Here is a 27,898-nt window from a genome sequence, read left to right on the forward strand (position 1 = left end):
AAACAGAGCAATTGGGAGGAGACACAAACACGAAAATGAATATTATCAACAACAGTATCAATATTAGTTACAATTTCAACATAGCAGTGATTAAAAATCCCTCATTGACATTATCATTAGTCATTTATAAAAAATTTAAAAAAGAATAATAGTGTCACAGTGGCTTACACTTGCATCGCATCTCATAAGCTTGACAACACACTGTGTCCAATATTTTCACAAAGATAAAATAAGTCATATTTTTGGTTAATTTGATAGTTAAAACAAATTTACATTATTGCTATCAGTTGATAAAACATTGTCCTTTACAATTATAAAAGCTTTTTACAAAAATATATTACTCTGCTTGCAGACTGGGGTAGATCCTGCTGAAATCCTATGTATTGAATGAATAGAGAATCGTTTTGAATCGGGAAAATATCGTTTTTGAATCGAGAATCGCGTTGAATCGAAAAAAAAAAAAATCGATTTTGAATCGAATCGTGACCCCAAGAATCGATATTGAATCGAATCGTGGGACACTCAAAGATTCGCAGCCCAAATATATATGTGTATATATAATGCATATGTGTATATTTGTATATATTTATATATAATGTACATGTGTATATTTGTATATATATATATACCGTATTTTCCGCACCATAAGCCGCCCCGTGTTATTAGCCGCACTTTCAATGAATGGCATATTTCAAAACTTTGTTTACCTATTAGCCGCCCCGTGCTATTAGCCGCACCTACGCTACGCTAAAGGGAACGTCAAAAAACAGTCAGATAGGTCAGTCAAACTTTAATAATATATTACAAACCAGCGTTCTAACAACTCTGTTCACTCCCAAAATGTAATGTGCAAATGTGCAATCACAAAAATAGTAACACTCAAAATAATGCGGAGCAATAGCAACATCAATAACTCAACGTTGCTCGAACGTTAGTGTCACACAACACACAAAATAAACATTTAAAGCTCACTTTCTGAAGTTATTACTCATCCACAAATCCCTCGAATTCTTCTTCTTCTTCGGTGTGCTTCACTTGCTTTTTGACACCATCTGTGATGCAGTCGTAGATCAACAGGGATGGAGCTGCGTGAAAAAAGTCACCCGGTCCCTTCGCTCATCTTTTCTTCATCCATCCATCCCTTCGAGTTAGCTTTTATGATGACGCCGGCTGGAAAGTTCTCTTTTGGCAAGGTCTTCCTTTTGAATATCACCATGGGTGGAAGTTTCTGGCCGTTAGCATGGCAAGCTAGAACCACAGTAGGACGACTTCTCATTCCCTGTGGTGCGAATATTCACCGTACGTGCTCCCGTTGTATCCACGGTGCGGTTCACATGAATATCAAAAGTCAGTGGAACCTTGTACGCGTGTCTCCAAGTAGGAGACATTTTGTGGTCTTTACAGAAACACACAAATGAAATGAAACGTAATATCCACGCGCTTCTTCTTCTACGGGGGCCGGTGCTCACCTTGGCGGTTGCTTACAGTAGAAGAAGAAGCGCTTCCTCTTCTACGGGGAAAAAAGATGGCGGCTGTTTACCGTAGTTGCGAGACCTAAACTTTATGAAAATAAATATTAATATTAATCCATATATAAGGCGCACCGGGTTATTAGCCGCACTGTCAGCTTTTGAGAAAAATTGTGGTTTTTAGGTGCGGCTTATGGTGCGGAAAATACGGTATATATATATATATGTATATATACATATATGTATATATGAATATGTATATATGTATATGTATACATATGTGTATATATTTCTATATATATGTATATGTATATATATGTATATATGTAAATATGTGTGTATGTATATATATATATATGTACGTACGTTTATATACAGTATATCTACATATATACATTTATATGTGTATGTATATATACATATATGTACTGTATATATAATGTATATGTGTATATTTGTATATATACATATATGTAAATATATGTGTATATGTATATGTGTATATATCTACATACATACATGTATATGTATATATGTATATATACATGTTAATAGACATATATATATTTATACAGAACATGTTTACATACATATATACAGTATATACACATTATGTGTGTGTGTAATACAAATGTAATATAATTTGATGTTTTACAGTAGCGTAAAATACTGCAATTATTCTTGATTAATCAAATTCTAAAGTGTGACTGATCCTATTTTAAAAAATGTTTGAAAGCACTATTAAATGTTACTTTTTTGCGTTACGTTACAATTTGTTCTCAAAAAGTGACAACTTTTTTTTGCGTAACGTTACTACTTAATTCTCAAAAAGTTACAACATTTTTCGCTTTACATTACTACTTTATTCTCAACAAGTTACAAGTTTTCTCGCTTAACCATTACGACTTTATCGAAAAAAAAAGTTACAACTTTCTTCGCATAACATTACAACTTTATTTTGAAAAAGTTGCAACTTTGTTCGCTTAACGTTTGGACTTTATTCTCAACAAGTTCAATCTTTTTTTGTGTAACGCTACGACTTTATCCTCAAAAAGTTACAACTATCTTTGCATAACATCACAACTTTATTCTCAACGAGTTAGAACTTTTTTTTGCATTACGTTACGACTTTATTCCCAAAAAGTTACCTTTTTCGCTTAACATTATGACTTTATCTCAGAAAGCTACAACTTTTTTTTGCTTAACATTACAACTTTATTCTCAACAAGTTAAAACTTTTTTTGTGTAACGCTATGACTTTATTCTCAAAAAGTTACAACTTTCTTCGCATAATCCAGGGGTGTCCAAACTTTTTCCACTAAGGGCCGTACACGGAAAAATTTAAGCATGCGGGGGCCATTTTGATATTTTTCATTTTCAAACCTTAACAAAATATATGGATTTTTTATTTATTTTTTAACCTTTAGTGCTCCCGGGGACTATAAAGGGTCTCAGTCATTAAACTGTTAAAAATAAGTCAAATAATTATTTATTTAATTTATTTAACGCTTACAGTAAATCTCTATATCAACTTGAAGTTGGTATAAAGTTTAAAAAAAAAAGGTTTTCTGTCAAAGACAACTTGGTTTTTTATAGTAAAACTAAAATATGCAGTATTTAGTAATTAGAGCCTTCAAAGATCAATAATGCAGGACACCATTGATTTTAATTATTTAATATTTTTGAGTAATCACAGTGAAAAGTTAAATAAAATCCTACTAAATATATTTGGGATCCAAAAGGTCCCGCACTCATAAAGTGATACATTTTTATTAGGTTTTTTTTTACTTTTAACACTTAAATTACGAGATCAACTTCAGATATAACTGTCGATTTTACGTTTGAACTATTATTTTGTTTGTTTTATGCTCTTTTGTCAAATAAAAATTTGATGTTTTTATATGGCAACAACACAATATATGCAATATTTTTTCCACATAAAACATTTTAAAGTGATATTCTTTAAGTAATAATTCATTATAACATAGATTTTTAGTCTTTTTTTTTTATTTTTAGCAATGGCAAACAAAAAAGAAAAATAAACAAAGACAAAAGAAAAAAAAAACAGCCTGCATGGCAGCTTTGTGTCAACATTGCAACTTTGTCATGTTAGATTTCACCTCATTCCACTTTTTTAAAATGTTTTTTTTTAATTTTTGCAATATTATCAACTTTGCAATTTTTGCAGAATGTGTGGCGGGCCGGTAAACAATTAGCTGCGGGCCGGAAATGGCCCCCGGGCCGCACTTTGGACACCCCTGGCATAACCCATGTGTGTAATACATGTATATACACATTTTATGTGTGTGTGTATATATACATACATATATATATATATATATATATATATATATACATATACATATATATATATATATATATATATATATATATATATATATATATATATATATATATATATATATATATATATATATATATATATATATATATATATATATATATATATATATATTAGGGCTGCAACTAACGATTAATTTGATAATCGATTAATCTGTCGATTATTACTTCGATTAATCGATTAATAATCGGATAAAAGAGACAAACTACATTTCTATCCTTTCCAGTATTTTATTGAAAAAAAACAGCATACTGGCACCATACTTATTTTGATTATTGTTTCTCAGCTGTTTGTACATGTTGCAGTTTATAAATAAAGGTTTATTTAAAAAAAAAATAAAAAAAAAAAAAATAAAAAAAATAAAAAATTAAAAAGCCTCTGCGCATGCGCATAGCATATATCCAACGAATTGATGACTAAATTAATCGGCAAATATTTTTATAATCGATCAGTTGTTGCAGCCCTTATATATATATATATATATATATATATATATATATATATATATATATATATATATATATATATATATATATATATATATATATATATATATATATATATATATATATATATATATATATATACATATACATACATATATATATATATATATATATATATATATATATATATATATATATATATATATATATATATATATATGTATATATGTATATATATGTATATATATTTATATATATATATATATATATATATATATATATATATATATATATATATATATATATATATATATATATATATATATATATATATATGTATATGTAAATATATATATGTAAATATATATATGTATATATAAATATATATATATATATATATATGTATATATAAATATATATATATATATATATATATATATATATATATATATATATATATATATATATATATATATATATATATATATATATATATATATATATATTATATTATACGTATAGATATGTTTAGATATTTATATGGAAGGCTCGGATTTTGTAAATTCTTACTTTGTTCCCTCTTCTGTGGCACCTTCAGCCTCTAATTTCCCCTCTTCCTCCGTCTTCTCCTCCGAGATCAGTTCCTGCTTGAGATGATGACGGAGGAATTTCACGACGACCATGGAAAGGATGAGGAGAGCGAGCACTCCGCCCACTGACGCCCCGATCGCAACCGCAATGGTGGAGTCTCTCGGCGGCGGCACTGAGGGGAAAGGATGAGGAAGAGCGTTAAATATGTGGAAGAGACAAGAGCAGTGCTGGCTAAAAGCTCCGCTGGGCTGAATAAACAGAGTGGAAAGAAAGTGTTGCTGAGTTAGCCTGGCCACCGAGGGAGTGGGGGAAAGATGCCGAGGGACTAACTTCCACCTCTTGTTGGCCATTAATAAATAAAAAGCTGAGTCATGAACAGAAGGCCCACAGCATCTAGGAAACACAATTATGGATGAGAAATTTAAATCCAATTTAATAAGCGTTCATTGCACTTATCCTGGATTTAAAACTTGCCGAAGACATACTGATAACGACATTTTTCATATTTTTCTGAATTTATAGTTACAGTACTATGATATACATGACAACAAAAGGACAATATTTTTTTCAAATAAAAATATTTGTATTACTCAATGCAACAATAAACAAATCCTAGTTAGTATAACATACACTACCGTTCAAAAGTTTGGGGTCACCCAAACAATTTTGTGGAATAGCCTTCATTTCTAAGAACAAGAATAGACTGTCGAGTTTCAGATGAAAGTTCTCTTTTTCTGGCCATTTTGAGCGTTTAATTGACCCCACAAATGTGATGCTCCAGAAACTCAATCTGCTCAAAGGAAGGTCAGTTGTGTAGCTTCTGTAACGAGCTAAACTGTTTTCAGATGTGTGAACATGATTGCACAAGGGTTTTCTAATCATCAACTAGCCTTCTGAGCCAATGAGCAAACACATTGTACCATTAGAACACTGGAGTGATAGTTGCTGGAAATGGGCCTCTATACACCCATGTAGATATTGCACCAAAAACCAGACATTTGCAGCTAGAATAGTCATTTACCACATTAGCAATGTATAGAGTGTATTTCTTTAAAGTTAAGACTAGTTTAAAGTTATCTTCATTGAAAAGTACAGTGCTTTTCCTTCAAAAATAAGGACATTTCAATGTGACCCCAAACTTTTGAACGGTAGTGTATGTTAAAACAATTATTGTGACAAAAAAATAGTTCACACCATTCATAAAAAGTTGTGCAGACCGTCCTATTAAAATGATGATTTTGCGTGTATTGCCGGCCGTCACCATAGAAACACTCATTTACCGCACGGCATCATGCTCCAACTCGTGCTGTTTTTGTTATGTTGCGGAACATGCAGCACACAACCATAAGGTATGCCACCTTTTCTGGGCTATGTAGAGGCGCCATGCAGACCTGAGCGTGTTTATTTAATAATAGAATTAAAGGCCTACTGAAAGCCACTACTACCGACCATGCAGTCTGATAGTTTATACATCAATGATGAAATCTTAACATTGCAACACATGCCAATACGGCCGGGTTAACTTATAAAGTGCAATTTTAAATTTCCTGCGAAACTTACGGTTGAAAACGTCTATGTATGATGACGTATGCGCGTGACGTCGATGGTTGAAACGGAAGTATTCGGACACATTGTATCCCAATACAAAAAGCTCTGTTTTCATCGCAAAATTCCACAGTATTCTGGACATCTGTGTTGGTGAATATTTTGCGATTTGTTTAATGAACAATGGAGACTGCAAAGAAGAAAGTTGTAGGTTGGATCGGTGTATTAGCGGCTGGCTGCAGCAACACAACCAGGAGGACTTTGACTTGGATAGCAGACGCGCTATCCGACGCAAGCCGCCGACCGCAGTCCTTCGTCGCGCCGTCGATCGCTGGAACGCAGGTGAGCACGGGTGTTGATGAGCAGATGAAGGCTGGTGTAGGTGGAGCGCTAATGTTTTTATCATAGCTCTGTCGAGGTCCCGTAGCTAAGTTAGCTTGAATGGCGTCATTAGCAACAGCATTGCTAGGCTTCGACAGGCGGCACAGCATTAACCGTGTAGTTACAGGTCCAGAGTTTGGTTCGGTGTCTCCTGATAGTAGTATTGTTGATCTTCTGTCTATCCTTCCAGTCAGGGGCTTATTTCTTTTGTTTCTATCTGCATTTAAGCACGATGCTATCACGTTAGCTCCGTAGCTAAAGTGCTTCACCGATGTATTGTCGTGGAGATAAAAGTCACTGTAAATGTCCATTTCGCGTTCTCGACTCATTTTCAAGAGGATATAGTATCCGAGGTGGTTTAAAATACAAATCCGTGATCCACAATAGAAAAAGGAGAAAGTGTGGACTCCAATGAGCCAGCTTGTACCTAAGTTACGGTCAGAGCGAAAAAAGATACGTCCTGCACTGCACTCTAGTCCTTCACTCTCACGTTCCTCATCCACAAATCTTTCATCCTGGCTCAAATTAATGGGGTAATCGTCACTTTCTCGGTCCGAATCGCTCTCGCTGCATTGTAAACAATGGGGAAATGTGAGGAGCCTTTCAACCTGCGACGTCACGCTACTTCCGGTACAGGCAAGGCTTTTTTTTAATCAGCGACCAAAAGTTGCGAACTTTATCGTCGATGTTCTCTACTAAATCCTTTCAGCAAAAATATGGCAATATCGCGAAATGATCAAGTATGACACATAGAATGGATCTGCTATCCCCGTTTAAATAAATAAAAAATCATTTCAGTAGGCCTTTAAAGGGGCTGTTTGCAACATTTACACAGATGCCTGGATGGCGCTAACTTTCCAGTGTATTTTTAAGCGTTATACAAATATGGCTTCTCGGACGTAATAGAATGGAGTTTTATTTGTCATTATTACAGTGAACAGGTTCAAAGAACAACGAAATTGGAGCAGATCCCCTCAGGTGCATACACAATAATTTAGTAATATAAATAGTAAAAAAAAGATACCAAAGAAGATATATATCTATATATATATATGTATATATCCACACACATGCATATATCCATACATATGCATATATATACATATACACATATAACATTATTGTTCCGAAAAAATAAAAAGACATGACACATGAGGACATGACGGACACATTTGAGACACTTGTGATTTAGGGCTATATAAATAAACATTGATTGATTGATTGATTGATTGTGCTCACTCAGGCCTGTTTAATGCTACTAACTATATGGCGTAATTACGTATTACGTAACACGTGCATGTGCATTGGCTTCGGGTGTTGTTGGCAAAAATGATACCAATCTGGATAGTTAGCATTAGTCAATCAATCAATACCTACTTTTTTGTCGGGCTACAAAATTCTTTAAAACATAAACTTAGTAATTGTGAAAAATATAGACAGTTTTAAAACAAATGTGTTCTGTTGAAACTACAGATGTCCGATAATGGCTTTTTTGTCGATATCCGATATTCCGATATTGTCCAACTCTTAATTACCGATTCCGATATCAACAGATACCGATATGTACAGTCGTGGAATTAACACATTATTGTGCCTAATTTTGTTGTGATGCCACAAAGTGCATTATTTTTTTTAACATGCCTCAAAACAGCAGCTTGGAGTTTGGGACATGTTCTCCCTGAGAGAGCATGAGGAGGTTGAGGTGGGCGGGGTTGGGGTTGGGGGGGGCGGGGTATGGGGTTTGTAGCAGTGGGTGTATATTGTAGCGTCCCAGAAGAGTTAGTGCTGCAAGGGGTTCTGGGTATTTCTTCTGTTGTGTTTATGTTGTGTTACGGTGCGGATGTTCTCCCGAAATGTCTTTGTCATTCTTGTTCGGTGTGGGTTCACAGTGTGGCACATATTTGTAACAGTGTTAAAGTTGTTTATACGGCCACCCTCAGTGTGACCTGTATGGCCGTTGACCAAGTATGGGTTGCATTCACTTGTGTGTGTGAAAAGCCGTAGATATTATGTGATAAAGGCAGTGCCTTTAAGGTTTATTGGCGCTCTGTACTTCTCCCTACGTCCGTGTACCCTCCGTACAGCTGCGTTTTAAAAAGTCATACATTTTACTTTTTGAAGCCAAACCGATAATTTCCGGTATCACATTTTGAAGCATTTATCGGCCGATAATATCGGACATCCCTAGTTGACACACAAGTGGTAACCTAAGATAGCCAGTGGTGTTCTTGTTATATTTTCTGATTTAGAGAAAAAAATGTAACCGAGAGCAAGTTGCAAACAGCGCCTTGAAATGTACGGAGTGAACCCTCTTGTGAGTCGTCCGCAATCTTTGTCTCCGGGGGAAGAGGCGGAGCTGCTAGCTTACACACACACAGGATGCAACGAACAGAACCTCGCTCGCAAAATACCAAAAATTAGAAGGAAAAAATGTGTTTGCAAAGCCAAATGTCCATGTTTGTGAATATTTTGGCTTCAAACGGAATAAGCAATATGAGCCCAACGACACGGACAAAGCGAGCCAGTACGCCAGATTTCTAGGAAAGGGATGGCAACTAAAAAAAAGCCAATAAAACAAACAACCCAGTTTTTCCAACTGGGGAAAAAAACTGCACTTCAAGATGTTTGATATTTACTTAAGTTAGGTTAGTTTTGCTAACATAGATTGAGAGTCCATCTAAGTTTTTTTAATTTGTTTACTTAATTAGGATAATCAAAAGTTATTGACTTTCCAATTGCATTGGTAAAAAAGTGTTATTTCCATTGTTATGATCATATATTATAATTACCGTATTTTTCGGACTATAAAGCGCACTCAAAATCCTTCCATTTCCTCAAAAATCGACAGTGCGCCTTATAACCCGGTGCGCCTAGTGTACGTATTAATTCTGGTTGTGCTTACCGGCCTTGAAGCCATTATATTTGGCACATGGTGTAATCATAAGTCCTACCTGTAGATGGCAGTCACACATAAGTACGAGTAGACTGCAGGTTGACGCCTGTTTAATAAATGACTCTCGCAATTACAGGTAAGTAAGCAAGCCTCAAAATGTTTGAGTACGACTTTGGTAAGCTACGAAGCCACTCCGATTGATGGATTATCGGAGCATTACGGCTACCATAGTCAGACGTACCGTGCTTCAACACTCGGGTTTTATTATGGTGTGTGTATGAGGACCCAAAAAATGGCACCCATTAAGAGACATTATCTGTCGTTTTGTTTTGCAATATTATGCAAAACCAACTTTTCTTACTTATTGGTTCCTGCTGATTTGGGATCTGCATAACGCGCGTCCGCCATTTTCGTCCCTGCAATATCCAATAAGCTCCTTCTTTTCCTCTATCCTCTTGTTGTGGGGCATGCATCCTCTGCTGTTGACATTTCTAATACAAAGTAGCGTACAGTTCTAACTAGGGATGTCCGATATTGCCTTTTTGCCGATATCCGATATTCCGATATTGTCCAACTCTTTAATTACCGATACCGATATCAACCGATACCGATATCAACCGATATATGCAGTCGTGGAATTAACACATTATTATGCCTAATTTGGACAACCAGGTATGGTGAAGATAAGGTACTTTTTAAAAAAAATTGTAAAATAAGATAAACAAATTAAAAACATTTTCTTGAATAAAAAAGAAAGTACAACAATATAAAAACAGTTACACAGAAACTAGTAATGAATGAAAATTAGTAAAATTAACTGTTAAAGGTTAGTACTATTAGTGGACCAGCAGCACGCACAATCATGTGTGCTTACAGACTGTATTCCTTGCAGACTGTATTGATATATATTGATATATAATGTAGGAACCAGAATATTAATAACAGAAAGAAACAACCCTTTTGTGTGAATGAGTGTAAATGGGGGAGGGAGTTTTTTTTTGGGTTGGTGCACTAATTGTAAGTGTATCTTGTGTTTTTTATGTTGATTTAATAAATAAAAAAAAAAAAAAAAAACAACAACAAAAAAAAAAAACGATACCGATAATAAAAAAAACGATACAGATAATTTCCGATATTACATTTTAACGCATATATCGGCCGATAATATCGGCAGGCCGATATATGCAAAATGTTTGAGTACGACTTTGGTAAGCTACGAAGCCACTCCGATTGATGGATTATCGGAGCATTACGACTACCATAGTCAGACGTACCGTGCTTCAACATACGGGTATTATTATGGTGTGTGTATGAGGACCCAAAAAATGGCAGGCCGATATTATCGGACATCTCTAGTTCTAACTTATATCTGTCAGAAGACTCGCTATGGAAGCGCTAAAAACTACCGGTACCACAAAGATGACGGGATGATCTCTAAAACATAATCTATGCAACTTTTTGACCAAAGAACCACCATTACATGTTATGTAGATCACAAGGAAGTGTTTTAAAAGTAGAAAAAAAAAACATAATAACCCCTTTAATGCGCCTTATAATCGGAAAAATGTGGTACATTAATGCTTAATTTGAATTTAAAATAATGCTGACAATGATATTGTTAACGGGCAATAACAAAATAACGTCCAGCCAAATTTGTCAAGGACCCAGGCCTAGCACGCGGGCTAATAGCTGCACTAAAATCTACGTAGAAATATACTAGTGTTTTTCAGTCAATTTTTTTTTTCCAGAAGGTAGTTAGTTCTATGATCTTACGTTCAGGAAAAACATTGAGCTTTATGAAGCCGTGTCCGTGTATGCGGTCCGGGGGATTGATCACGTAACAGTGATACAAGCCCTCATCGTCCTCCTGAACATCTGACAAGGTGATTGACAGGTCATTCTTTTCCAGGTTCCCTGCGAACGTGACCCTGTCTGCGAACGGGACCCGGTCTGGCAGCGTGACCAACCGCCGGGCCATCATTCCTTTCTTCTGGTTGTACGCCATAAACTATGGAGAGAAGTTAAGAAAGAGACGGTTTACAGTAAGTAGGGTTTTTTTTAAAGTTCACCCTTCGAACTTTGGCTTGGACATTCTTACCATTTTTTCCGTTTCGTTGACTGTTTCTTGGTAGGTCCAGTTCATGACAAACTTGGGCGGGTATATCTTATAGCAGGAAGTGAAAGTGCATGGGATTTTGATATCTGTCCCATTCTTGACGTTGATTTTACTGGGCACAATGACGTCCATGCATAAAGAACCTGCAAGGAAACACATTTCATTACTAGTGGAGAGATTAAACTGCCGGTAATCTAAGCCCAGCAGGCACAAGACATTGATACAACGTTGATTATACATACATGTCCTTTGAAACAGTCTTTAAAACAAGGTGGCAAAATAGTTGTATTTGTAAATTGAGACAACGTTGGATCCATGTTGTTGGTTGGGAAATGATCAAATTTCAATGGTCAAATGAAAGTCACAACCTGACATTGAGTAAACGTCGACAAAAAGCATGTTGTTTCAACGTTGTATTTGCGTTATAAAACATTCGTTAGAAAATGACCAAAATTCAATGGTCAAATCAACGTCAGAACCCGACATTGATTAAACATGGTCAAAAAGCATGTTTTTTCAACGTTGTACTTGCGTTGTAGAATATTGGTTAGGAAATGACCAAAATTCAATGGTCAAATCAACGTCACAACCTGACATTGAGTAAACGTTGACAAAAAGTATGTTGTTTCAACGTTGTATTTGCGTTGTAGAACATTCGTTAGAAAATGACAAAAATTCAATGGTCAAAACAACGTCAGAACCCAACATTGATGAAACATTGTCAAAAAGCATGTTTTTTCAATGTTGTATTTGCGTTGTAGAATATTGGTTAGGAAATGACCAAAATTCAATGGTCAAATCAATGTCCCAATCTGACATTGAATAAACGTTGACAAAGAGTATGTTGTTTCAACGTTGTATTTGCGTTATAAAACATTCGTTAGAAAATGACAAAAATTCAATGGTCAAAACAACGTCAGAACCCAACATTGATGAAACATTGTGAAAATGCATGATTTTTCAACGTTGTATTTGCGTTGTAGAATATTGGTTAGGAAATGACCAAAACTCAATGGCCAAATCAACATCACAACCTGACATTGAATAAACGTCGACACAAAGCATGTTATTTTAACGTTGTATTTGTGTTGTAGAACATTCGTTAGAAAATGACTAAAATTCAATGGTCATATCAACGTCAGAACCCGACATTGATTAAACATCGTGAAAATGCATGATTTTTCAACGTTGTAATTGCGTTGTAGAATATTGGTTAGGAAATAACCAAAATTCAATGGTCAAATCAACGTCAAAACCTGACATTGAGTAAACGTCGTCACAAAGCATGTTGTTTCAACGTTGTATTTGCGTTGTAGAATAGTGGTTAGGAAATTACCAAAATTCAATGGTCAAATTAACGTCACAACCTGACATTGAATAAACGTTGACACAAAGTATATGTTGTTTCAACGTTGTATTTGCGTTATAAAACATTCCTTAGAAAATGACAAAAATTCGATGGTCAAATCAACGTCAGAACCCAACATTGATTAAACATGGTCAAAAAGCATGTTTTTTTCAACGTTGTACTTGCGTTGTAGAATATTGGTTAGGAAATGACCAAAATTCAATGGTCAAATCAACATCACAACCTGACATTGAATAAACGTTGACAAAGAGTATGTTGTTTCAACGTTGTTTTTGCGTTATAAAACATTTGTTAGAAAATGACAAAAATTCAATGGTCAAATCAACGTCAGAACCCAACATTGATTAAACATGGTCAAAAAGCATGTTTTTTCAACGTTGTACTTGCGTTGTAGAATATTGGTTAGAAAATTACCAAAATTCAATGGTCAAATCAACGTCACAACCTGACATTGAATAAACGTTGACACAAAGCATGTTGTTTTAACGTTGTATTTGCATTGTAGAACATTCGGCAGAAAATGACTAAAATTCAACGGTCAAATCAATGTCAGAACCCAACATTGATTAAACATTGTCAAAATGCATGATTTTTCAACGTTGTATTTGCGTTGTAGAATATTGGTTAGGAAATGACCAAAATTCAATGGTCAAATCAACGTCAAAACCTGACATTGAGTAAACGTCGTCACAAAGCATGTTGTTTCAACGTTGTATTTGCATTGTAGAATATTGGTTACTAAATGACCAAAATTCAATGGTCAAATCAACGTCACAACCTGACATTGAATAAACGTTGACAAAAAGCATGTTGTTTCAACCTTGTATTTGCGTTGTAGAACATTCGTTAGAAAATGACTAAAATTCGATGGTCAAATCAACATCAAAACCTAACATTGATTAAACGTCGTCAAAAAGCATGTTGTTGCAACGTTGTATAGGCGTTGTAGAATATTGGTTAGGAAATGACCAAAACTCAATGGTCAAATCAACGTCACAACCTGACATTGAATAAACGTTGACACAAAGCATGTTATTTTAACGTTGTATTTGCGTTGTAGAACATTCTTTAGAAAATGACTAAAATTCAATGGTCATATCAACGTCAGAACCCGACGTTGATTAAACATTGTCAAAAAGCATGTTGTTTCAACGTTGTATTTGCGTTGTAGAATATTGGTTAGGAAATGACCAAAACTCAATGGTCAAATCAACGTCACAACCTGACATTGAATAAACGTTGACACAAAGCATGTTATTTTAACGTTGTATTTGCGTTGTAGAACATTCGTTAGAAAATGACTAAAATTCAATGGTCATATCAACGTCAGAACCCGACGTTGATTAAACATCGTGAAAATGCATGATTTTTCAACGTTGTATTTGCGTTGTAGAATATTGGTTAGGAAATGACTAAAATTCAATGGTCAAATCAACGTCACAACTTGACATTGAATAAACGTTGACACAAAGTATGTTGTTTTAACGTTGTATTTGCGTTGTAGAACATTCGGTAGAAAATGACTAAAATTCAACGGTCAAATCAACGTCAGAACCCGACATTAACACATCACAGTTAATGATTCTCAGCTTACAATTAAATGTTAAATCAACATGTATTACCACATGAACAAAAGTACCTAAAATTGGTACCGCTATCCATTCCCAGGTACTAGAAATTGGTACGGTATAGGGTCAAAAAAATCTTAATTGACCTGTAGTGTGAAAATAGCCTTAGAACCTTAATTATTATTCATGAATAGAAGGGATAATTTTAATGAAAGCCTTATGTCAAGAAGAAATTGCAGTGCATTGTTGTTTAATTGATTGGCCGGCCCACTAACAAGACAATTACTGAAACCACAACAATACCAACTCCTCCCTCAAGCATTCATGACGCACCAGAACGAGAATGTATTTTTATCCACGTCCACAAACTACCAACTCCTCTTCTGCGTCCTGTCTGTGCTAAAGTACCTCTCAACGACTTTCAACAAAGAACAGATTTTTTTTGGAGTCGGCGGCACAAACAACCATCGGTGCACGGCAGCCCATTCAACTGAAACCAGCCCAACACATTTCGCTCGGAGCACTTTCGGGCTCGATCGATGGCGGCCTGTCAAAAATGACAAGGCCCTGATCTATTGTTTGGAGAGATAAGGGTGTGGTTTAGACGCCTGGAAAGCAAAATAAAAACAACTGCAGAGGGAAAAAAAGTAGGGATTCTTCCATAACAGCAGTTTGTGGAGAGAACATAACCTTACTGGAGGCTTTTTGAAAAAAAAAATGTTTTAAAGAAATTTAAATGACACTGCAGTGTCATTTAAATTTAATAAAATAAAATTAAAATTAAAATTTTAATTAAAATTAAAATTTTAATTTTAATTAAATTACATTTTAATTAAATTAAATTTTAATTTTAATTTACATTTTAATTAAATTTAAATTAAAACCCAGACATTCATTTATTTATGGGTTTTTATGGCCATCTAAAATCTCTGATTTAAGCGCACTGATATTAACATTTAAATGTCCTCCAATAAGCACGCAAAAATGGCCATTTCTGGTATTTTTGCCAGGTCATCTACAAAAGGTAACGCTACAGGCTACAAGGGGCGAGCAGCTACACAACAGCTAAGCACATACTAGCACACAAGCTATAGCTGTACTTAATAGAACAATATTGCAGTCTAAAAACACAACACATTTGTCAATATAAAAAATTATAGTTGAATATTACTTACACATACAAAATCTCCAAGGTACCTAGATTTTTTATTTTTTTATTATTTTTATTAAGGTCCCCCATTAGCTGGTTGCCACAACAACCCACTAGTCTTCCTGGGGTCCATAAACTCAATACAATTACAAGTAAAAACATATAATTATAACTACACAAATACAGAAACAAATAAAAGCATCAATAAGAAAACAAACAAACAATTTACAGTCACAGAATAATAATTACCATATAAATATAACTACACAATACAAAACCAAACAAAAATCATCAATAAGCAAACTAATTTACAGACTCAGATGAAATATTATAGAAGCGTATTAGAAAGTATCCAGTAACAAATGTGTCCGCATCATTCAACTTACTGAATTACTAATTAAGTAATTCCACTCAATCAAGCTTTTTGTAATATACCACACTACAAAATGATAAGAGTATGTATGATTGTTATTGATATATATATATACAATCATGTGTGCTTACGGACTGTATCCCTGCAGACTGTATTGATATATATTGATATATAATGTAGGAACCAGAAATAATAACAACAGAAAGAAACAACCCTTTTGTGTGAATAAATGTGTAAATGGGGGAGGGAGGTTTTTTGGGTTGGTGCACTAATTGTAAGAGTATCTTGTGTTTTTTTTATAACAGTAAAAAAAGTACTGTTTTTTTTTTTTCATTTTGAGAAAAAAATGCTGTAAATTTCCAAATTTTACCCTTTACACAATTTGATGGATAACTGGCTTTGAAATCATTATTATTTGTATTTATTTCTATTTAGAAAATGTTTGGAATGTTTTAATAAAATATGTTTGCATAATTAGACTGTGGAAGTCCTAGCAGTTCCACTGAAGACACGGCACAAGAGCCAAGCGTGCAGGTTCAACAAGGTTTTTAATGACAATGTTTTCTTTCAATAATAGATTTCTCTCCCAGAACAGGACTTTTCAGTCACGTCCGTATCCTCTCTCCCCTCTGCTCCCGGCCGCTTACTGTTAGAGACAACAGATGATTAGATTAACACGTACCACCTGTGAAATCTAATCACCTGCCAGCTGTGTCTCGCCGTCAGCACACGCCTGATGGTGCTCGTCCTCAGCACCCCGGATAGCGGCGGTGACTTTTGCTCCTACAAGCAGCGCTGACTACACCTCCCCCCCACATAGACAATATTTAAGTCAACATAATTTGCGATTACATGGAGTACATACATTTTTTTTCTCCCAAAATAGAAATAAATAATACATTTAGTATGGAAAGTTACAGTACTTTATCGATACATATTATTTCCAGGCTTCCGAGGGCCGAATAAAATGACGTGGCGGGCCACAGCTGGCCCCCGGGCCTTGAGTTTGACACCTTTGTGCTAATAGGTCAAATAGTTGTTTTTTTTTGCACGATTCGGCTTCCGTCAGAACCTTTTGCAAATGAAAATGTCGTAATAAGTTGGAACGATAACATTGAACATTTCCTCCTCCCTCCAAAGTGTGTGTGTGTGTGTGTGCGTGTGTGTGTGTGTGTGTGTGTGTGTGTGTGTGTGTGTGTGTGTGTGTGTGTGATGAGACTCTGCACCATTCTCTCCTCTGCAGTCGGGTGTTTCTGGCTGGCTTCCCACTGCTGCTGCACCACTCCACAGGCCAGCCTCCCTGCACCACACACACACATCAACACACACACACACACACACACACACACACACACACACACACACACACACACACACACACACACACACACACACACACACACACACACACACACACACACACACACACACACACACACACACACACACCTATGCACTCTCTAAAATGTCCACCCACTGTCCTATATGTATTATTTACTCATAAACTCACAAATTGCTAGGCGCCAACACTCGGGTGTCTCTTGTGTGTCAGCAGTGGTTTGTCCACGTCATGCCCACAAAGTCACCTACGGTATCTGCTTACGTTTTACGCCTTCCAACCCTTTTTCGCCGCACGTACACGCTTGGGGGGTGGGGGGGTGGAATCGTCCCCTGCTGACTCGGCGGTCCTGCGGCGAGCGGAGCAGATGCGATGTAAGACGGGACACACTTGCAAAGAGATGAAATACTGCAGTGAAGCAACCTCCTGCATACCTCCAGTCCCTCTACCCCTCCCATATTTCTCCAACTCACTCGCCTCCCCTCGCACTTCTTTGCAACTTTGCAGAAAGCCACGTTTTCTGTTGCTTTTCCGGCTACTTCATGCAGGAAAAGTGATGCTGAATGCAGAATGTACTCTATTACCAATGTTGTATGCTTGATTTTTTGTCCAATTAGATTTCAGGTTCACTATATTGCCAAAAGTATTTGGCCACCTGCCTTGACTCACATATGAACTTGAAGTGCCATCCCATTCCTAGCCCATAGGGTTCAATATGATGTCGGTCCACCTTTTGCAGCTATTACAGCTTCAACTCTTCTGGGAAGGCTGTCCACAAGGTGTGTTTATAGGAATTTTTTTGACCATTCTTCCAAAAAGCGCATTGGTGAGGTTCTAGAGATGTGCGATAATGGCTTTTTTGCCGATATCCGATATTCCGATATTGTCCAACTCTTAATTACCGATTCCGATAGCAACGGATACCGATATATACAGTCGTGGAATTAACACATTATTTTTGCCTAATTTTGTTGTGATGCCCCGCTGGATGCATTAAACAATGTAACAAGGTTTTCCAAAATAAATCAACTGAAGTTATGGAAAAAAATGCCAACATGGCACTGCCATATTTATTATTGAAGTCACAAAGTACTTTTTTTTTTTAAAACATGCCTCAAAACAGCAGCTTGGAATTTGGGACATGCTCTCCTTGAGAGAGCATGATGTGGTTGAGGTGGGCAGGTTGGGGGGAGGGCGGGGGGTGTATATTGTAGCGTCCCGGAAGAGTTAGTGCTGCAAGGAGTTCTGGGTATTTGTTCTGTTGTGTTTATGTTGTGTTACGGTGCGGATGTTCTCCCGAAATGTGTTTGTCATTCTTGTTTGGTGTGGGTTCACAGTGTGGCGCATATTTGTAACAGTGTTAAAGTTGTTTATACGGCCACCCTCAGTGTGACCTGTATGGCTGTTGACCAAGTATGCATTGCATTCACTCGTGTGTGTGAAAAGCCGTAGATATTATGTGACTGGGCCGGCACGCAAAGGCAGTGCCTTTAAGGTTTATTGGCGCTCTGTACTTCTCCCTACGTCCGTGTACACAGCGGCGTTTTAAAAAGTCAGACATTTTACTTTTTGAAACCGATACAGATCATTTCCGATATTACATTTTAAAGCATTTATCGGCCGATAATATCGGCAGTCCGATATTATCGAACACCTGTAGTGATGTCACACACTGATGTTGGTCGAGAAGGCCTGGCTCTCCGTCTCCGTTCTAATTCATCCCAAAGGTGTTCTTTTGGGTTCAGGTCAGGACTCTGGGCAGGCCAGTCAAGTTCATCCACACCAGACTCTGTCATCCATGTCTTTATGGACCTTGCTTTGTGCACTGGTGCACAGTCATGTTGGAAGAGGAAGGGGCCCGCTCCAAACTGTTCCCACAAAGTTGGGAGCATGGAATTGTCCAAAATGTTTTGGTATTCTGGAGCATTCAAAGTTCCTTTCACTGGAACTAAGAGGCCAAGCCCAACTCCTGAAAAACAACCCCACACCATAATTCCTCCTCCACCAAATTTCACACTCGGCACAATGCAGTCCGGAATGTAGCGTTCTCCCGGCAACCCCCAAACCCAGACTCGTCCATCAGATTGCAGGTTGGAAAAGTGTGATTCATCAGTCCAGAGAAGGCGTCGCCACTGGACTCTAGAGCAGTGGAGACTGCTTTACACCACTGCATCTGACTTGGTGATGTATGGCTTAGATGCAGCTGCTCGGCCATGGAAACCCATTCCATGAAGCTCTCTGCGTACTGTACGTGGGCTAATTGGAAGGTCACATGAAGTTTGGAGCTCTGTAGCAACTGACTGTGCAGAAAGTCTTTGCACTATGCGCTTCAGCATCCGCTGACCCCTCTCTGTCAGTTTACGTGGCCTACCACTTGGTGGCTGACTTGCTGTTGTTCCCAAACTCTTCACTTTTCTTATAATAAAGTTGACTTTGGAATATTTAGGAGCGAGGAAATTTCACGACTAGATTTGTTGCACAGGTGGCATCCTATGACAGTTCCACGCTGGAAATCACTGAGAGCGGCCCATTCTTTCACAAATGTTTGTAGAAACAGTCTCCATGCCTAAGTGCTTGATTTTATACACCGGGCCAAGTGATTAGGTCACCTGATTCTCAACATTTGGATGGGCGGCCAAATACTTTTGGCAATATAGTGTATATACATCCGCGCACACATAGATACCTACGCTACCACATACATACACAAATACAGTACATACCTACACACTCAAAGTTTGTACATCAACACGCACAATAACTGTACAAACATACATATACACATTCTGTACATATACAGTACATTCACTGTACAAACATACATATACACATTCTGTACATATACAGTACATTCACTGTACAAACATACATATACACATTCTGTACATATACAGTACATTCACTGTACAAACATACATATACACATACTGTACATATACAGTACATTCACTGTACAAACATACATATACACATACTGTACATATACAGTACATTCACTGTACAAACATACATATACACATACTGTACATATACAGTACATTCACTGTACAAACACACACATACACATACTACACATAAACATTCACTGTACAAACATACATATACACATACTGTACATATACAAGTACATATGCACACATACACTCATGCATATAATCACGTTTCATCAAAGATAACGTTGTTGCCCTAGGGCGGGGGTCGGCAACCCGCGGCTCTAGAGCCGCGTGCGGCTCTTTAGCGCCGCCCTAGTGGCTCTCTGGAGATTTTTCAAAAATGTATGAAGAATGGAAAAAGATGAGGGGAAAAAAAATCAATTTTTTTGTTTTAGTATGGTTTCTGTAGGAGGACAAACATGACACAAACCTCCCTAATTGTTATAAATCACACTGTTTATATTAAACACGCTTCACGGATTCGAGTATTTGGCGAGCGCCGTTTTGTCCTACTAATTTTGGCGGTCCTTGAACTCACCGTATAGTTTGTTTACATAACTTTCTCCGACTTTCTAGGACGTGTTTTATGCCACTTCTTTTTCTGTCTCATTTTGTCCACCACACTTTTAATTTTGTGCATGAGTGTACAAAGGTGAGTTTTGTTGATGTTATTGACTTGTGTGGAGTGCTAATCAGACATATTTGGTCACTGCATGACTGCAAGCTAATCGATGCTAACATGCTATTTAGGCTAGCTATATGTACATATTGCATCATTATGCCTCATTTGTAGCTATATTTGAGGTCATTTAGTTTCCTTTAAGTCCTCTTAAATAAATGTATATCTCATGACACATGTAATATGGCTTTTAATTTTTTGCGGCTCCAGACAGATTTGTTTTTGTATTTTTGGTCCTATATGGCTCTTTCAATATTTTGGGTTGCCGACCCCTGCCCTAGGGTAAACTGGCTAACACACGGCACACTGACAAAGCTTAACCTATTTTTACTATAACAATCTACAAGGTTAATACAGTTCGCTTCTCTTTCTTCCCCTCCATTTATCTGCTTTCTTTTGTATTTCAAGTTATCACTACATATATGCATTGTTGCATTTGAAACAATTGTATTGTTGATAATAGAGGTAATAATTGTTATTATTCATTATCAATAGGGCTATTTCTATTGGTATTTGTATTGCTCCATTTGTAGTTTAATAATGCTCATTGTCATTTCTGTATTAATAATATTTATTTCACTAACTGCTTCTTTGCTATCATTTTACTATCATATTTGTACATATCCTATTTATTGATGCTGTTCTGTTATTGTTGTTATTGTTGTGTTTGTTGTTGTTGTCTCTCTGTCTTATCCCCCTCTTGTCCCCACAATTTCCCCCTCTGTCTTCCTTCTTTTTCTCTTTCTATCCCCTCCTGCTCCGGCCCGGCTGCACCAAATAGTAATATAAATCCATTTAATAAAGTCAAATGCAAATAAGGCAACAAGAGAAGTATCCTACACTTCTCTTTTGTAAAGTAAATCTGTACGGGCATCTACATCAACACTATGATTTGCCTGACAAGCTGGACAGGACAAATAAATAAATAAATAAATAAATAAATAAATAAATAAATAAATAAATAAATAAATAAAAAGATTTCAGCTTCACATACAGGGGTCACATTGAGAGAAACAATGTGTCTGGGGGGGCCAATGTGTATGTGTGTATAAATGATATATACACATTTAGCTGTACAGTATGTGTGTTTGGGTCCCTTTTTTTCCAGGAACACTAATACCAAAAGTCACAATGTCCAATAGAGTCCTAAAAAAGTTATGAAAGACCACTTAAAAAAAAAAAAACGGAATGGAATTTTACAGTTTTTTACTGAAAGGGACACCCAAAATGTACATTAAAATAAAGAAAGTGGGATTTACAATATTAACTACGAACAATAAAACACTGAATATTAACAATATATGAACGTCGCTCCTCTTTTACCTCTCAGACCAGCTTCTCGATAGTTGTGTATCTTTTACAATCAGGCAAAACACAACAAAAATGTAAAAAAACAAAAACTAAATATGAATGCAAAATGTAATAAACACCTACAATATGATATGTTATCACGTGAAAATGTGCTTCCGCATCTGCTTCTGACACACGCGTTTCGGGCTGGCTGCTCTGGAAACAAACCCCGCCCACTCTGCTTTGTTCCCCGTCTGAGCTGCTGTGACGTAGATTACCGTAATAACTCCTCTAACACCCAAAAGCGCAGATTCCGACCATTGAAATACTTTCTATAGTTTAAAACTTGCAGTCATTTAAAAACATCACTGCACATCATAATGGCGGCGACAGTTTTGACGTTAAAGGTCTAAAAAATTTATTTAGAACGTCCGGCGGACCGGATTGAAAATCTTCAGGGGCCGCATGTGGCCCGCAGGCCGTATTTTGCCCAGGTCTGATCTATGTGTTGCCCAGGGCCTTCAAAATCAGGAGTGCAGGCCCATGTCACTCATACTACAGATTGGAACCTGAATTTACGAAAACCCTCACTGTACCAACGTCTCAACGCTAAAATAAATAAACAAAATTAATGATAAATGTTTCTTAACTAAACAGTCAGTAAAACGAAAAGACAGCTTCACCACATTAGTCATATTTTTGCGCTTAACTAAATTTAAGTACTTTGATCAAATGTGACATCAATTAATTTAATGTAAAATTATATATATTTATATCACTATTTAATGTATTAAACTATTTATTGCACAATTTAATGAATTATCCATTTCACAATTTAATCATTTATGTATTTAATTATTATTTCATAAACCAGGATCTTGCATCATGTACTGTACTATGACTAAAGTTAAAGTACTTTGTTAAATGTGTCATCAATGAACTTAATGTAAAATTTTCTACATTTGTATCATTGTTTTATAGTTTAAATAATTTATTTCATAATTTATTTAAAAATGATTACACATGTACTTATTTAATTATTTCATAAACCTGTGTGGCAGAACCTTGTAAACGTATTCTATAATTAAAAAAATAACTTGAATAATGAATTAAATGTACTTTTACATTATTTGAATATTGACATATTTAATAACACATTTCTAATTTAATTTAAATTTAATTACATTATTGAAAAATGCATGTATTTGTCTAAATATTTATTTATCGAATAAACTTCGTCACAGTTGACTCTCCATGCAACCCTGGTTGAGAACTTTATTTCTTGCAGAACAGGTGTTGCAAAAAGCTCAATAAGTAAAACAAAGTGATAATAAATAATAAAAAGAATAATAGTAATAATATTAAAACATTTATTGCTGGCTGAAATCAGATTATTGCATCATGTACTGTACTATGACTAAAGTCAAAGTCAATTAAAGTACTTTTGTTAATTGTGTCATCAGCTAACTTAATGTAAAATTATATACATTTACATCATTATATAATATTTCAAATGATCTATTTCACAACTTAATAAATTATTTATTTCATAATGTAATCATTTATTCATTCAATTAGTTATTCATAAACCTGTATGTCAGCACCTTGTAAATGTATTTTTTAATAAATATTAAAATAACTTTAATAACACATTTCTAATTTAATTGAGATTTTATTAAATTATTGAACAATGTATGTACTTATTTAAATATTTATTTCTCGAATGAATTTCATCCCAATTGACTCTCCATGCAATACAATTCAGACCCCCCCCCCCCTTTTTTTTCTTTTTTTTAAAACAAACTGATGATAAATAATAAACAAAATAATAATAATATTAATACATAATTTAATTCTGGCTTAAATCAGGTTATTGCATCATGTTCTGTACTATGACTAAAGTTAAAGTAAATGAAAGTACTTTTGTTAAATGTGTCATCAATCTTAATATAAAATTATATACATTTACATCATTATTTCATATTTAAAATTATTTATTTCACCTTTAAATGAACTATTTATTTTACAATTTAAAGAATTATTTGTTTAACAATTTAATAATTTATTTATTTAATTAATTATTCATAAACCTGTGTGTAAGCAACTTGTAAATGTGTTTTAAAAACAAACAAAAAAAAACTTAAGTATTTCATTAAATTATTAAATGTGCTTTTGCATTATTTTAATTATTGACACATTTAATAACATTTATTTATTTCATTTCAATCATAATAAATCAATGAACATTTTATGTAATTATTTAAAACTTTGAAATGTAATATCTGGGCTATTACTTAACTCTAAAATATGATTTTTAAGTGGTAAAATACAATTTTAGAATTTTTGAAAAAATACAATACAAAAACAAAGGCAAAGTTACAGAACCAATAATAAACTGTTACACTTACTGTATCACTCCCATAAATGCATAAATACATTTATAAGTGTTTTTTTTATATATATATTTTTTTATAAGAAAACACCATGTCTGACTTGTCTCCATTATTGAGGATTTTAGTGGCTTTCCTCTACTTAAAAAAATAAAAAATATAAATAAATACAATTAAAACCATTCAACTCAAACCATATGGAAACAAATAATTGATCTGCTGCTGCTCTCTAGTGGTAGTTTTTTGTAACGGTCCTTCTGCGTGAGCTTTGTAGCACAAATTATAAACACAATCCAGCAACAAAATTAATTGCTACTTAAACTAAAATCTGCACACATCACTGCTGCACATCAATCATCAACATAAAATAATTCACAGAACGGTTGTTGTCATGGGGACGAAAAAGGGCGTGGCACCTTACTTGTTGAAAACAAACCATAGGGCTAAATACAAACCCTTGCTATGATTTCTCATTGGGAAGATAAAGATAATTGACATATCAATTTTGTGGTGTGTTTTTGGGTCATTTATTATTAAAAACAAACTATATAGGAGGCTTGGAAAAAAAGGAGAACGTGAAGCTTTATTTGTTAAATAATTGATGATGTTATAGCAATTGTGCCAAGGCTGTTGTGCGTTTGCTCCAAAGTACCAGTGAGATAAGACATTATTATGAATAATATAAATATGGTTATGATGACACAGGTGCACTCCATCATGCATGTGTGTCATCTTAAATGGGGATGTTATTATAGGCCTTAGAAATAGCAAAACAAATGGCTAAGGCAGGCCGCGGTAACGTTTATTATCAAAGGTTTTCACGGCCTGGCCGACGTCATTCATAGTCATTTTAATTAAAAAAAATAAAAAAATATGTAATGATAACATTTTTTGCCGAGTGGAGCCCATCCTGTGGACGTGATGGCTTCTTACCGGAGACCCCCAGCAGGAGCAGCATCAGCAGCCGAGCAACGCCGCTTCTCTCCGCCTGCGCACTGACACACATGGCCGCTGCTTCAAAGCGCTCAAACGATTTTTTTTGGGGGGGCAGGACAAATGCAAAAATAGAGCACACAAAAAAAAGAAAGCTTTTTGGCAGGTAAAAACGCTGAAAAAATAAAGAGTGTGTGCTTAGAGGCAGGACATAGCTGGCAGTGTCTGTAGCCTTGTGATGGTTGGTTTTACGGTTCGTAGTGTATGAGAGGGACGGGCGGGCGGGCCAGACAACAAACACGAAATGATCGTGAATAAATCCATTGAAATAGTTATTGAAAAATGTATTTAAATCGACAAGGCACATTATGAATGTATTAAAAAAGGTCAAATTGGAAACGCGTTAGTTATTATAATGTTAGAAATGTATAGGAATATATTTCACAAAGCTAATGCTGCCGTGCAAACTAAACAAACAATTAAATCCAGGCCGTCCCTTTGAAATCAGCCTTTCCTTGGGATGCTGCAGGACTACTGTATGCAGATTGTACTGGAACAGTGGTTCACATACATCTATTGCATGATTAGTCATTTCTAAATATGTCACCTGTAACTACAAGGTGCATTGGTAAAACTAAAACAATTAGAATACCGTGCAGAGTTTGTTTTTATTTACAGGGTGAAACTAATCTATGACAGTCTCATAACATGCAACTCCAGATATAATATAATATAATATAATGCCTGTTATTATCACTATATACAGGTACAATGAGATTAAAAGCAACTCCAGTATCAGTGTGACGGTCTACACATATGCAAAACATTGGAGGAAAAGAAAGAAAAATAGTGCAAAAGGAGGTAAGGTGCACAGTCCAGTCCTGAGAATGCATGTTCTGAATGTGTTGTTTAAATATTATACTATATACAGAAGCATTCAGACTGTGGGTGGAAAGTAAAAATTGCACACAGAGAGGTGCTAAACTATAAAATCAGTGCCTATGAGAGTGCACCGTGATGTATAAAATTGAATTGAAAACCTCAGAAAATGTGCAATTATAGCAAACAAAGGCTTGACATATCTCACTTTGCATGGAATGAGTTTATATCCCATTTAAGTTTCATATAACAATATTTATATATGTCCTATTTCTTCAGTACACACAAGATACTTGGTTCTATTTTACATGCACCTCCCGTAGAGTTTGTGTCTGTGCCTGCAGGGCGCTGGGATGGCGGGCATCTCGTTGTATTGCGGTTGCAATATTTACTTGTGTGATGTTTATCCTGGCAGCTGTGCGGCTTTTGTCCCTTTTCAAAGGCGGTAAAACGATACGGGACGGACTGAATAATCGGCGCAAACATAGTCCATGCATATGCGAACAGAGTCCGCACCAGCATAAAAAGTCCAGATAGCCCGTACGCATGCAAACAGAGTCTGTGCCATCGTGAACAGAATCTGCGCATGCGAAAAAAAAACACGAAAAACATAAGTAATCTGAAAAAAAACCCCCAAAAACTGCTAAAATGAGCCAAACTGTGACTAATTATTCACTTGTAACTGAAGGTCTGGTGCCTATGTGTCAAAGTCAAGGCCCTCTAGCCAGATCCGGCCCGCAAATTAATTAATCTTTGGCCCCTGTGATGATATTTGATTAGTATTAGATCCGGCCCGCAGGCCACAGCCACCTGCTGCTGTTTTGCACGCACCAATACTTCATCAGTGTTGGCGCTAGGAATTTTCAAAACGGGGTCCCAGGGACCCCATCAAGTCGTAAAAATGGGGTCCCACGGTAAATTTTTGGGGTCCCACTTTTTTGTAACAGTTTTGAAAACAAATGATAAATGTATGCATTATCCTGTTATGTCTCACATTCTATATTGTGTTTTGGAAAAGGTTGTCATAAACGTTACTTAATTCATGAAAAAATAAAAATAAATAAATGAACACATTTTTATGCATATGTAAATGTATTCAGTTATAAACATTCATTCACTTTCTTCTTTCCTTCATGGATCTTTAAACTTTACCGCTGCCCGTATTTTTTTTCTATGTTTTTATTGTAATATT

The 27,898-nt window shown here is 35.6% G+C and overlaps 1 protein-coding gene across 1 annotated transcript in view; it reads right to left on the reverse strand.

Moving 5' to 3' along the window:
* Positions 1-26,047, reverse strand: part of LOC133663942 (sodium channel subunit beta-2-like) — a 27,603-nt gene extending 1,556 nt beyond the window's left edge. The window contains exons 1-4 of the mRNA XM_062068680.1: positions 25,828-26,047; positions 11,786-11,946; positions 11,461-11,695; positions 4,848-5,040 (exon numbers count right to left, since the gene is read on the reverse strand). Of these exons, the coding sequence (XP_061924664.1) occupies positions 4,848-5,040; positions 11,461-11,695; positions 11,786-11,946; positions 25,828-25,900 (662 nt within the window). The 5' untranslated portion in view covers positions 25,901-26,047. The remainder of the gene's footprint in view (positions 1-4,847; positions 5,041-11,460; positions 11,696-11,785; positions 11,947-25,827) is intronic.
* Between the last annotated feature and the right edge of the window lie 1,851 nt (positions 26,048-27,898).

Source organism: Entelurus aequoreus, linkage group LG13 (genome assembly GCF_033978785.1).
Source record: "Entelurus aequoreus isolate RoL-2023_Sb linkage group LG13, RoL_Eaeq_v1.1, whole genome shotgun sequence".
Lineage (NCBI taxonomy): Eukaryota > Metazoa > Chordata > Actinopteri > Syngnathiformes > Syngnathidae > Entelurus > Entelurus aequoreus.